Source organism: Gambusia affinis, linkage group LG12, assembly GCF_019740435.1.
Source record: "Gambusia affinis linkage group LG12, SWU_Gaff_1.0, whole genome shotgun sequence".
Taxonomy (NCBI): Eukaryota; Metazoa; Chordata; class Actinopteri; order Cyprinodontiformes; family Poeciliidae; genus Gambusia; species Gambusia affinis.
This window is the reverse complement of record NC_057879.1, coordinates 16,633,358-16,647,916: the sequence shown is the minus strand read 5'-3', so window position 1 is coordinate 16,647,916 and position 14,559 is coordinate 16,633,358. Positions and strand designations below refer to the sequence as shown.

Genomic DNA, 14,559 nt, shown 5'->3' with positions numbered 1-14,559 from the left:
TTCAGTCACACAGTCTGAAGAACAGTACCGTGTTGTTGGGGTGGTAGTTTAAGTGCAGGCCGCTGTCGCACAAAGGAGATGAAGTCCCACTACTCTGGTCACTGGGAATGCCTAGAAATGAAGCAAGTACATAAAGGCTAAAAAAGAATGTATATATTATACATTATTTTCTCCATCTGTCTCATCAACAAGCGCTTGTTACTTTGTTCTGCTCCATTGCTGGCTCCTGCTTTATGCCAATTTGTATTCAGTTGACTGACTGACGGCCAGTCAACCTGGCCTACATACGCATATAAAAGGATTTTACAAAAACCTTTCATGTCTGATGATGAGCTGAAGTTCTCTCATGAGACAAAATCAATTGCACCACAATGAGCAGTGAGTCAATTCTTTCAGCTTGGTCTTTAGCGCCTTTTGTGGAGCTCGACACAAGTCTCCTGTTTTTCTCTCCTTAACAAAGTAGCATATTTTTTGGTCTCAAACAACCAAGTGGTCAATTTGTTATGTTTAGAAAGACATAGTTGATTTTCATATGTTGTATAAAAAGACACAATTTTGTTTTTTTTCTCGCTGTCTGATATTACATCAAACTTTTTCTAGGTCAATTTTAGGTCAGTAAAGGATTACAATGTTTTTATTTTATTTTTTTTTTCCATTTGCTAAATGCTAGAAATATCTGTCTTCTTCATTACTTTCTGTGACTGAAAATGTCCTATATAAATTCTGTCCATTTACTAAACTGATATAGTAATAATGGTTCTGTCAAAAGGAGCCAAATATCTAAAACTATGTAGAAGCTTTTGCTAGGATACCCCAAATCTTTGAGCAAAACTTTAAATTAAAAGACATTTAAGCCATAAAGACAATATATGTAAACATCTGACTCTAAAGAAAGTCTAGAAATATATCTAAAAGCCTTATTATTCTGACATTTAGCAAATCCAAGTAATATTAGTAATCCTAACCAGTTTAAAACATTGAACCTTTAGTTTGATTTAGTGTCACACAGAGAGAAAAAGTGAATTTGTTGTCCATTCACTGTATATAAACGTCACTTTTATTTTTCTCAAAGAGGCATACGTTTATTGTTTCCAGGACAACCACTTCTAGACAGAAAATAAGACCAGCTAAAAATAATCCTGGTTAATTACTTTCCAGTGCTTCAGCGTTTGGTGGAGGGTTCTTACATGTGCAGTCCTCACACAGCGGCAGTTTCAAAAAGGCTGGAGTCTTCTTCAGGAATGACACTGTTAGGGTTACCTCTTCACCTGCGTTTCTCAAAACCTGCACCTACAAGTTACAAAGAGCAAAGTTTTTTCTTCACTGGGGGGTTTGCTGAAGATGAGACGTAGCATGGCAGTGTCAAGCTAAGAATGGAAATCCAAGATAAGGGATTTAAAAAAGCTGCATGTGATTTCTTACAGTTCCTTATAAAAAGGGATGAAAGAGGAAAAAGTAGCTTTACATGTCAAAAAGATGCAAATCATCAAAATAAGACAAGATAAGCTGTTGAAAGAGTTGTTTCTGTGTAAGAAAGTATGAAATATGAGCTGACAGCTTACCACTTCCTCGTGGCGATAGCTTCTGACATTTATTCCATTTATCTAGAAAACAACAGTAACATCAGTCCTCTGAATAGCATTGTACCACCAAAGCACTAAAGCTTTCTACAAAATGATTAATGAGAGAAGCATATTATAGTGCCTTCAATCTGTGACAATCTAGCTGGTAGTTTCTGGTTGGAATCTAGTAAAATGTTTTACTATGACTGTAAGTAATGCACAAAGTTGCATAATTGCAACATGAATGGCAAATAATGCATGGTTTTCAATTGTTTATGAATGAAGCTTTGAATGAGTTATGTATCCACTCCCTTAGACCACCTCAACATCAAATATGAGGCCAGTTTGATGTGGGTATGACATTTCACTGAGTCATTTTAATATGGTTTGATCTGAGCCATTCTGTGGCAGCTATAGCTTTAAATTTAGTTGTCAAACTCAAAAAGGTAAAACTTCAAACCAGTCTCTGGTCTTTTGCAGCCTCCAAAATGTTTTCTCTCATGAATATCTTGTATTGAGTTTTATCCAACATCCCATCAACTCTGACCATCTTAGCTGTCAATGCAAAAAAAACCAACCCAAAAATAAAAAAAACCAATGCCTCACCATGTTACTGCCACTACCCTGTTTATCAACCTAGCAAATCTGAGGACTGAATTATTGCCCATTCTTCTCAACAACATTAATGGTGGAGACTTATCTGGTGTGTTCACCAACAAGTGCGATTAAATTGTAATATAATCTCAACAGTGGGATTATATTACACCTAGATGGACTCTGATTATTAATTAGGTCTCTGAAGGCAGTTGGTTGCTCTAGATATTACTTAGTGGTCTTGAAATAAAGGGAGTTAATGCCACACTTTCAGATTTTTATCTATAAAATAAAATATCCTTTTCTTCTATTTTACGTGTACACATTACTTAGTTGCTCTCTCACATAAAATTTAATAAGATTTTAGTTGTAAGATGGCAAAAAAGAAAAAAAAAAGCAATATAATTGTTCTACACTGAAAAGTGTAAATACGAGCCTCTTAATTACATGTCTCCCACAGTTACCATGTGGGACACCATGTGCTCTTTCTTTTTAATTAATTCCTTTGGCTGAAATATATGTGATAAATGAGACTTTTGCCCGTGAGGATGAGTAATTATTTCGCATAGTTTCCAGGACATGTGGCACATGAATTATTAAATATACTGGGTGTGTTATTTTGCACAATGAGAGAAGAAAACATTGATGTGACATTTTTACCTGAAGGATGCCGTCTCCGATGAAAAGCAGCCCAGAGAGTTCAGCTGGAAACAAACAGAGCAACAACAAACACTTTATAGCAAGCACAAATTAGAGGGCTGAAACATCTGGAGATGCAAAACAACAACAAAATGGATCTCATACCTTTTTGTTCTTTTGATATTTTTGATATCACAACAGGGATTTTGTGCTCTGCTCCACCCTGTGGAGGCAATACAAAATGAGCTGGAACATAAAGGCATAGAGTGTCTGATGCTGCTGTTGTTGCAGTTCAACAAGGAAATGATCAATAACACTTGTCCACACTCAACTTAAATAAGTCAGGTTGGGCAGCCTAATCAGCTGAGATCTAAATTACCTTGATGCTTAGACCAAACCCTCCAATCGTCTGCCGTCTGATTGTTACAGTCCTCTCCTGTAGTTAGAGGGAAAAGATGAGATTAGGCTGCTGTCAGACCTGTCAGGGATCGCTCTTAATTTCAAATGTAGTAATAATGAAAGAGCATGAATCAAGATGAAAAATGAATTTAAAAAGCACTCCATTTACTTTTAATGTGCACTAAAACTGACAGCGTGGAGTCACATTGTGACTGTTATTTTCTCTTAGGTCCACATGAATGATTATGTCTCAATCCAATTAAAACAAACAAATTAGCAAGGGAGATCATGAACTGATGTTCAATAATAGACAGCAGTGGAACACAAGTCACAGTTAGCCGGATGAATGAGAATGTGGCTGTTTTTGTCATAGCATTAACCAAGATCAAAATTAATCTTTACAAATGATTTACAGATGATTTGCCGTTGAGTCTGTTTTCCTTTCAGGACTTTAAAAAAAATTTAAAAAATACTTCAAAATAAGACCTGCAGCATATTTACTTTGGAATTCTGACTGATATTAAAGTCATTTGGATTCAAAATGATTTTTGTTTCTTGTTCCACTTATGATGGTGAACTCCTAATTAATAAAGTTTATTAAGATTTAAACACTAGGAACAATCCAGCTGCTTGCTTTACTCTTCTCATAGTTTTTAGTGATTTGGTTGTGAACTATGTTAACATTCAAGAAAATCAGACAAAAGCAACAAGATTATAAACTGTAACAAGAATACCAATCTCTAATACTTAGATATTAGTATTGGCATAGCATAGTGGCATAAAGTTCTAGTCATATCTTTGCAAAAGCACATTAATATCATACTGATTAGAGGATTTATTTATTCTTTATTTGACTAGTTAAGCAATTTGGTCATGATTCATTGGTGGAATAAAAATGCAATATAAAACTCTAACGATACTTAAAAAGCAAGAATTGTGTGCACAGGTTTGAAATTATTTTGGATTTTTTTTCTTCTTAACACAGGGTAAAGATTATAAACAGTTTTATACAACTGCTGGCTTCTCTGATGGACACACAGTGGAAACTGCAAATTACGTTATGAGTTAATCACCTTAGAGGGCTAAAAACATTTAGGCACCTATATGTGGTGAAAATGACTTGCTGAAGCTCAGAATGGGGAGCAGAAGGGGTTTAAGTGTATTTTAATATGTGATGGTTGTTGATGCCAGATGGGCTGGTCTGAGCATTTCTGAAACTACTGATCCACTGAGATTTTCCACCATCTCCTGGGTTCACAGAGAATAGTCTATGAAAGAGAAAACATCCAGTGAGCGACAGTTGATGCCTTATTAATGTCAGAGGTCAGAGCAGAGTGGGCAGACTGGTTCGACATTATAGTAAGGCAACGGTAGCTCAAATAACTCGTTAGAACAAAGGTATGAGGAATGCTGTCTCTGAACACAGGAGAATAAATGTTGGACCAAATGGGCCACAAGAGTAGAAGATGAAAAAATGTGCTATCTATGTTATCAATAATTCAGGTAGGTGGTGGTGCTGTAAAGGTGTGAGATATTTTTCTTAACACAAGTTGGACCTCTTAATAACAACTGAGTTCTGTTATTTGCCTCAATTTGAGCATTGTTGTTGGTCATGAATATTCTTTGTGATCACAGCCTTACAGTCTTCTCATTGATACTTCTGGCAGGATTACCAACAATCCCCAAACATGTCAAACTGGTTTTTTAACATGGCACTTGATTCACTGTTCTCCAACGCCCTCCACAGTCACCAGCTCTCAGTCCAATAGAGCACTTCTGGGAAGAGGTGGAACAAGAAATTTACATCATGGACGTGCAGCTAACAAATCTGCAGCTACTGAGGGGTGTTATCAAGTTAATATTGATCAAAGTCTCTAAGGAATTGAATTGTTGAATCTGTGTCATCAAGAATTAAGTACTTTCTGAAGGCAAAACTGGATTAAGGCGTACCTAATTAAGTGACCAGTTGGTGTAGTCTTACATACCGATACATCCCCACTAATAGACTAATAGAAAGATGTTAGCTTCTAGCAAATTCCTTGCTGGATATTTCACCGCTCTTCTTGGCAGAAATTGTTGAGTTCATTACACAAAAACTATATTCATTTCAAAATCAATTTTATTTTCAACCATTGCACTATTAAAACAAATTCCAGCCAACTAGCTTTTTAAGGTAAGATATATTTGTGATAATCCTCCAGATCAAACATTCCACCCACATTGTGCAATACCAGAACAACTGGCACCAAAACAGACAATAAGAATTATTACAGTTGGAACAATGTTTTTTTTAGGGTTTCAAGGCTCACCTTAACACTTCCAAACATTTTTGTTTTTATTGTGGACAAGTAACTACGGAAAAGGATTAGGGCCACCGAAAAAAATAATAATAATTCTGACTTTAAAGTCAGAATTCAGACATTAAAGTCAGAAAGTCAGAGTTCTGACTTTTAAAGTCAGAATTATTATTATTATTTTTTTTCCGGTGGCCCTAATCCTCTTCCGTAGTTACTTGTCCACAATAAAAACAAAAATGTTTATAGAAACTCCTCCATAAATTCAGATGTGTGTATGCAGTTCTAATTTTTAAATATCAAGAAGTTATGTACTATGTCCTTATTTTATCCTGGGAAAAATGGCTTTTGATGAATACATAAACATTTTAATGTAATTTTAGCTTTACCATACATTTGCAAGGATATAACCATTTCTAAAATATACAGTTTGCAAACAGAAATAGTCTATGAAGTCTTGTGCAATGTGAATTCACGTAAATTTTTAGAGGCAACAAAACTTCCTTGATGAATTTTTGAACCAATTGGTGCAACTAAGCGTAACGCTGTTTAAGCATGTCCCTCCTCAGCCTTATCAAACCAGAGCCAGTTGGCGACCCAAGCACGACAGGGTGGGAATGTGTTGGAACAGGAGGAAGGCCAAGACATTCTGCCAGAACAAATGAAACATAAGGCCCCTCAGTCCACTCGTCTGTCTCCGATGCAGTAAAGTTTTATCAGGGGAAAGTTTAACTCATCTGCAAGGTTTAAAAGATCCTCACTTGACATGCTAAAGATGTGTTTGGACTTCTATGTCTTTGACCTTTTCGTAGATTAGTAACAATGTTTTGGAGGACTTAAACCTCCATTTGTCTGTGACGACTTTTATCCGGGAAAATTCTATTACATGAATGCCATTTTGGTAAAGGCCATAGTCTCTAGCCTTGTTTCTCATGAGAAAGAGTGCATTTATATATGCAAAGGAAAAGCCGTCGGAAGTGATGACAAGTGAGAGCTAAATGCTTTATTCAACACAACAAGATCAGCAGGTGAATCACTATGTAATGAACATATTTCATTTATAGGGCATGATTCCACTGATGTAGATGTGTTGTGAACACAAGCAGAACCATGACTTTGACTGGGTTACTTACGCTTGAATAAAAAGGTTCTCCTGAAATGCAGATGACATCTTGTTCTTGAATGGTCAGAATATCTTTGGCCAAGTGTAGTCGAATATTAAATGGCTCCTCATTACCTTCTTGCATCAAATAAATCCCAATCTTTGTCTGCAAACAATCAGAGAGATAAAATCATTCGTCATCCCTCCCATGACAAAATTAACTGGCCATGAAATGAAATGTCATTGAGAACCCTCGTTGCAGGATGAACATGGAAATTAGTTCTGGCTGATGTCTGTTATTTTCCACTTTTTCCCAATGCTTTAATTGTTAATACTAATATCAAAACAAATGGAGAACAATTTCTATTAGAAATAAAGATAAAAATGGATTTACGACTTCAAATACTGAACTGTATTTTGAGAGTGAGAAAATGATTTCTTTGTGCTTTGTATTATTTCATAGACAAAGGTGCTCTCAGATTGTATCATCTCATTCAGCCTGAGAGAAACGCTGCAGTTGAATCAGGAAGCCGTGACATGGAAAGACCAAAAGAAAAAGTATATATTAAACTAAACGCTACGTTTGTTTCTACTTCATAACAAGCAAAAGTGAGGACTGTGCGTGTATTTCCAACGGTCCCTTAACAACACGCTAATCTGCATAAATTTGCATTCTGCATCTCCTTTCCTCCTTCAAGGCTAATTGTGATGCCGGTCCCGTCCTTGACTTAAAAAAGGTCTGAATAAGAGAAGCACCTTCACCTGATGAGACTGCTAATAGAAGAAAGCCACCAGTGTCAGCATCCTTGTCACCCAGCCTATGAGCAGATAAGGCACTGAGCGTCATTACTGCTGGAAGTTTAAACTCGGGTAATAGTCAGTTTATATCTTTAAATTGCGATGAGAAGCGCAAGAAACTGAGCCACCTGCAGCCGTGGTGTTGGAAATTGAATGTGTGAGGCATTAATTCACATTATTTGAAGTATTATGTGTCTGTGCAAGCATCATTAGTGAAGCGAAATGAGGGCAGTAGTGTCTGTGTATTATTGAGGTCAGACAGCATCCCACTTGACTAAGTGTCGTCTGACCTGCTGTGCCTCTTATACTGCAAATAATTAGCTTTATCTTCCATCCTATTTTAAGGTGCACCATCACTCCCCTCCTAACAGTCCAATCTGCATCATCATCTTTGCTCTGAGATAGAGTGTATTAAATTTTACTGACAACATAAATAAGGAAGCAAGGACATCTTGTTCTAAACAGGGAGCATAATATTAAGAACTAACAGGGAGAAAAATATGGAAGGTGCAATTAAAAGTTGCTTTCTTTTTGCTATTTTTAACTTCATTAAGAAAATAAAATACTTTGCAAAATTTGTACCCTTCAAACTTTTTCACCTTTTGTTACAGCACAACTGCAAACCTCTAAATTTTATTTTATTAGGATTTTATATTGCAGGCCAACACAATGCCTGCAATTGTGTTGTCAACATTCAAAATTATTGAATGATGATAACTGTTCAGAGCTCTGCAGCTGATTCAGAGTTATTATTGTGCCTCCTGGTTTACCTAACCATGTTTTAAACTTATCTGGCACTTTTTCTTTGACTTGACCTTTATTTGGTCTTACTGATATTGTTTCATCACTAATGTTCTCTAACAAGCATCTGAAAATTAAAAAAAAAGACTTGCTCTGAGAGTATGCTTAACAGTAGAGGACTCTATAAATTAATTAGGTGAAATCTGAAGACAATGGGTTCCAATATGTTTATTTAGGGGTATTTAAGTAAAGCAGGCTTTTACTTGAAAAAATAATAAAAAACTAATTATTTCTTTCCACTTCGAATACATACACAAGACACAAAATCCAAAAAAAAGTAACATTAAAGTTTCACATTTGTTCAAAATGAGAAAATAACATTGGTGGTTTGAACACTTTGTAGAAACAGGTTGAAGAATAAACTGCTATCATCCCTATTAAAAATCTAAATTATTATTTTTTTTTCAAATAGATTTTTTTTTCTTATATTATTTCTAACTTACTTTTAAGACACATGCCTAGAGCACTTTGTTAAGTTTGTAAGTGAGCTTTCATTTCCTCATGGTTTACTTGAGAGGATGCAGATTTTCCTAAAACCTTTTCAAGTGGTGGTAAAAAATATTTCATTAGGCTTTCTGGAGGCATTCTTAAATTTTATTTTGACTTATTTTTTGCTCATTTTTTGAATAGTGTCAGACCACCTTCCATGAAATGCTTTCTTGTTATGCACCTAATTTGAGAGACTGCTAACTTCCATGTATATAGCTAAATCTAAAAAAATAATAATAAAAAAATAAATCAAAGTAAAAATTACACCCTGAAACAGATCAAAACAGGTAACTCCAAAAACTTTCTCAAGGAGTGATCAACTAAAATATTGGCATAGTTGATGAATAACCATGTATCTGTCAAGGTTTGTGTCAGACATTTGCTGGAGTTTTTTTTTTTTTTTTTCAATTTCTCAAGGGCATGATTTCAAGTACTTTTCATCACATTTCGAAATATTTTTATATTGAGAATTTCTTCATTTGCTCTTCAAACGAAACAATGAAAGCTAAGTTAAGGACAGGTCGGAACATGAATTTAAAGTAGGTTGATACATTTTGCAACTATTTTTCAAAATGAAAGAATATCTAGCTTCTTGGTATAAATGTATAATGAAATGAGAAATGACTTTAATATTTCTGCATGTTTGCAAAACTCATATGTGTACTTCACACATTTGTGAGTTGATTCTGTAAGTTACAAAAAGGTGACACAAGAAAAGAGGTAATGGTAATTTGTGTCAGGATTTGTGTCAGACCATAGAACAGAGGATGGGTAAACAGCACATAGAAAGAAGGAGGAGCAACTGTGTGTTTGGTAATAAACTCTGCATACAAATGTAATCAATTGTTCAAATTACACCGTTTCTAAAGTTCTCTAAGTTCATCGACGTGTGTTGCGGGATGGATCACACCTACATGAACAGCAGAAAGAAAGTTACATTTAGAGATAATGCATTTCAATATCAAAGAGTGGAGGGGAAAAAAAACAGCAGTAGTTTTCCATCAACCCAGAAGTCAGTTAAATGAGGCCCCAAGAGTGAGAATGAGCATGAAGTCATGCTGATTCAAAGTACTTTTTTGTTCTATAATGATGTGTGCTTCATGATGAAGGGAGTATTACGGGCCTCTTTTGAGATTAAGCCCCATGGTTGTAATTTACCCCACAATTTAACAAGTGGACTGAGGATGGAAGAAAGCTAAAATCAGATTGGTCAGGTAACATTCGTTGGCAGTCCAGGCTGTTTATTACCACAAAACAACCAATGTTTTGTGCATTTGCAAAATTTGTAAGCGAGCCCTCATTTTTTCATGCTTTACTACAACTATGGTGTTTTGCACAAGAAACCACTCCCTTTGAACTTTTTCATATTCTGTTGCATTACATCCCAGACCTCAATGCACTTTATTGTAATTTATGATCAACACAAAATAGCACCTGGTTTCAAGAGGGTGTCTTTTTTAAAATAAAAATTCCAAAATATGGTGTTTATTTCTAAGAGAATACTTAGAAAACTTCTTTTTGATGACATGACACCTCCAAGTCTTTTTAGGTATGTCTATAACAGCTTTTTACATCTACAGACAGAAGTGGGGACCCAGACCTCTTTACAAAATACCGCAGCCCAGTCAAATGGAGGAAAAAAGTCTACAGAAGAACAAATGTTCAAGTCTTGGATGGTTTGTTCACAATGATGTGTTTTCACAGCACATACTGTAGGGTTTCCATGTAACTTAGTATATTATATTATAAGTTGTCTGTCTGGAGTGTTGCTCACCTTTAACAATAAAACTGGTCAAAACTTTTAAAATCATTCACAGAACAGCTGTTTCTATTGGAGTAGGAGGTACCAGAACTGTACAAACTGTCAAAATATTAGAAGTAATTTGATTTTCTATCAGTTTTACCAGTTTGTGTTGATCTAAAATCCTGAATAAATCCCACTGAAGTTTGGCATTGTAGAATGACAAAATACAGAAAGGTTTAGGAGCTCTAAATACTTTTGCAAGACACTACATAGTTAAGGAATGACTAATGACATCAAGGCAGACTTAAAATATACTGAATAAATAGCTACAGACATTTTTATTGCAGTGACGGTGGATGCATTCCCTTACCTAACCTATGAATCCGACCTGTATATCCTGACTGCTCTTCCATAATCCCTGAATGTTTAAAGCCAAGACAAACTGTGGGTCTTTAAAACGAGTACTTTGATATATGACATTGGGATGTATAGCATAAAAAGTGGGAGGAAAAGCATTGTTGAACATTGCTCACATCTAATGGAGGCAGTGAAGCTGCAAAGAACTGTCGAGACTTCTTAGTTTTATATATATATATTTATATTCTCACACAGTTACTGATCCAGTATTAAGAATGTGAAGTTTAAAAGCTTTAATTTTTCTCTTTAGTCAGCAGAGGTGGGCTTACACACAGAGAGCCTGTCAACACAACGTCAGTCATTTTCCATCAGAGCAAGGATGACTTACCAGAACCTCTGTCAAAATACAGTTATTAACCTGACGCAGCCAGATTTGACATATGTCAGATTAATGTCTATGTCTATAATAAAGTTTGTTATGTGGTTTGCTCAGAAAGCAATTCCTGATTTTTAAAATTTTTTAATAAAACATTTGTAGAGCCGTGCATTGCCCCCCACTGACTGTGAGTCAGATCCTCATATGTGATATTACTTTATCGGCGTGCGGAACTGGAGCATGGAGCTTATCGCAAACGGTCACTTGAGACCCATGTGGAGACGCATTCTAATGCGCGGTATGAGCTAATGCATGTAAAGCTGTTCTTTGTGATCACATAAAATGTAGAGTCATAATAAGATAGAAGTTCATCCTCTTTTAAGGCGAGGGTTTCACGTATCAAGAATAAAAAATAAATTTTTAGGCCAATCATCTTCCCAGTCTTCCTTCAGTTAGTTGAGGTTTGTATGCTAGAGGAAAGATACACATATAACTAAACCTAACATCACACTGGTTTTGTAATTAGGGGACGGTTGCGTGTCAAGATAAGATCTCATCTGTCCCAAGTCATGCTGCTATACATATTTTTCTACATTTCTAAACAAGGTGGTATTATATACCTTTTAGGCACATAGTGCCATTTTATACCACAGTCATTAAACTGTTACCTTCAGTTGTTAGAAATATGCTCTATAACAAACATAACTAAGAAGAAATTTGACTTTGTAATTTGATGCCTTGAATTTGGCCTCTGTCTTTTTAAGAAGCTTCTGACTTCTCAGGATTGTTGGACTGAGAAGTACTTTGTATAGTAAGCTCAGCAGACCCGCAGTACCACCAGGCGTTTGTTAATTGTAATCTGGAGGAGTTGAGGGAATAACATTATAACATGATGGAAAGGTCAAAAATGTTCATTATACATAATATCTATAGGTCGATTCACTCTGCTTCCATTTCTAGGAAATTGGTAAACTATCTTCAATATTTTCACACTTGCAATACTTCTCAGTGGCCTTAAATTGTTTGGAAATTACTTGATAGAACCTCACTATCCATTGCTTGTTATTAGCAGCACTTAGATACAACATTTATTGTAACAAATGTTTTAGTTATTGTGTCCAGATATATAAACCCTCTAACTGAAAGAGGGTGCTCATCTTTTTTTAACCACTACTGCATATAAATAGCAGATATAAAGATGCAGCTTCTGTACATCCATCATCACCATCTTCTAAGTGGCTAAAGTAGTGAATAAGGGGCAACATCGTGAGAAAAAATGTTCTCCTGCAGTCCTACTCTCTAGCTTTTTAAACATGCTGGGAGACTTAATGTTGTGTTCCAATGCTTTAAAATGCTTGGCCACTTTCTTTAATTACGGTCAATTGTCAGACTGATTAAATCCTACCAACCTCTTCATTTGAAGTCTTGAAATCCATGTGCTACAATGCAGTGAGAGATTCTGGAATGGAGAAAAAAAAGCAAAATTAATTTAGGTCTGCAGGGACAAATGCTTAATGATAGGATGGAGTCATGCAGCAAAACCACATGGCTGAGTTTAAATCAGCATTGTTAGCAGGTTGCATGTACCCGTTATGCTCCACTATTTCTCATATGGAGCTTAGACAAAAGAGGGAAAGAGATTTTTCTATTTAAATATGCTTCTTCTAAACTTGACTGAACAAGGAGCCCCAATGGTGCAATTTTCTGCAGAAAACTGGAGACCATTAAGCATTAATGAATAATTTATTAGCAAAGGTGAGAGCCAAGGTATCCTAATAAATGTTTCAATATTGAATCCAGCCTCCCAGAAATGAACTGTGTTACCGTGTCTGATGGCTTGTCGGAGAGATGAGAAAACCAAGCCACAGTGGTATGTACTGTATTACATTGCAAATAAAAACCTAAAAATCCCTAATACTAAATAGTCTATACTTTTACTGTTTTGCACTCCTTATCTTTTATTCTAATAATCAAGTCATTTTGAAGAAGCTTAATCTACACCGTGTCAGTTTTAATGAGACATGACAGTCACTCGAATACAGAAAGCAAGTGCAGGAAAAAAAATCAGCTCACACTCAAGTTAAAGAACCAATGCAGCAGAGAGACTGAGACTTACCTCATTAGAAAGGCCTCCAGCTCTTTGAGTGTTGAGGTCTAGCCATCGAGCAGCGAGCTGATCCCTGATCTAAGCTGTAGCAGGGGGCCTCTCAGGATCATGGCTGTCAGATTTGGGCAGCGGGAGAGCAACACTGTCGCTTCTCCTGGCTGGCTGGCTGTGTGTATGTGTAAGCAGCGTTATTCCCAGTAGAGCCAATGCTGGAGAGCAGATTGAGGTTATCGTTTGGAGGATGGAATTTCTTCTAAAGGTCGCTGAACTGTGGCTGCGCTGCAGTATCAGGGAGGATGGGGCTAAGATAACGCTCTGCTCTTCCACAGAGGTGAAGTCTGGAGAAAAAAAAAGGGATGAATGTTGTTGATTGCATGCTTTTGACTTTGAATGAAAATATATCCTCTACATTTGCAAGCAATACAGAGATGAGAGTTGTTATTGTAAAGCCAGTATGTATGTGTGGGATGTAGAATCTGAGGCAGTTCTCCTAAACAATCAACCGGAAATAGAAATGACACAAACTCAAAATCTGAATGATTCTGATGAAGGATCTGCTCAAACACACAAACCTGTAGATTAACATTCAAGAGAGCAAAAAATGTAATTAACTCACATTCTTCTATTTTCTTGGATTTTGCAAATACCAAGCATAAATGATTTTATTTTTCATGATAATTAAATTCCTTATGCATACCCTGGAAAAACTTCTCTCATTAGTATCCATTGTTTACTCAATGCCACATTAGAGTTGAGCAGCAGTGCTACTACTATCGTCATTGTCCCATCTAAATCACTGGTGCAAACAGGTGATTTATAAAGACAAATAAAGTACATTTTATTCAAATACATGTTTTAAACATTTTTTCTACAGTATAATTTGTTCTTAGCTAACTTCTTGGTAATTAGCTGTGCTATTTTGAGGAGACTATTAATTGAAAGAAAAAGTTTAGGTTTTCTTTATTTCCTTTATGTATTTTTTTCACAGTACATTTTGCTATTTATGTCAAATTTGACCAATGTCTGGTGCAATGACAAGTCGAGAGCATATAACAATTATCATCTGAAATATTATGAAACAAATTTATTCAAATATTTAGAAAATTGCTTCCAATTGGTTTGCAAAGTTGTAGATATCCTCATCTAGACTAAACTGAGCTTCCAATTTTTTCTAATGAGCAAAGACAAAAAAACACTTTGCTTTGATGTCAATAACATAGCTCCAATCATGAGCTCTTTCTTAGAGATTCACAGTGAAAATAAAGGATGATTCACACAAGTTTAGATATATTTTTAT

The 14,559-nt window shown here is 35.7% G+C and overlaps 1 protein-coding gene across 1 annotated transcript in view; it reads right to left on the bottom strand.

The window, feature by feature from the left end:
- sntg1 (syntrophin, gamma 1) overlaps positions 1–14,559 on the bottom strand; it is a 61,754-nt gene that overhangs the window by 30,150 nt on the left and 17,045 nt on the right. Inside the window, exons 2-10 of the mRNA XM_044133934.1 lie at positions 13,272–13,600; positions 12,565–12,614; positions 6,622–6,756; positions 3,175–3,231; positions 2,961–3,018; positions 2,817–2,860; positions 1,563–1,604; positions 1,188–1,290; positions 29–111 (exon numbers count right to left, since the gene is read on the bottom strand). Of these exons, the coding sequence (XP_043989869.1) occupies positions 29–111; positions 1,188–1,290; positions 1,563–1,604; positions 2,817–2,860; positions 2,961–3,018; positions 3,175–3,231; positions 6,622–6,756; positions 12,565–12,591 (549 nt within the window). The 5' untranslated portion in view covers positions 12,592–12,614; positions 13,272–13,600. The remainder of the gene's footprint in view (positions 1–28; positions 112–1,187; positions 1,291–1,562; positions 1,605–2,816; positions 2,861–2,960; positions 3,019–3,174; positions 3,232–6,621; positions 6,757–12,564; positions 12,615–13,271; positions 13,601–14,559) is intronic.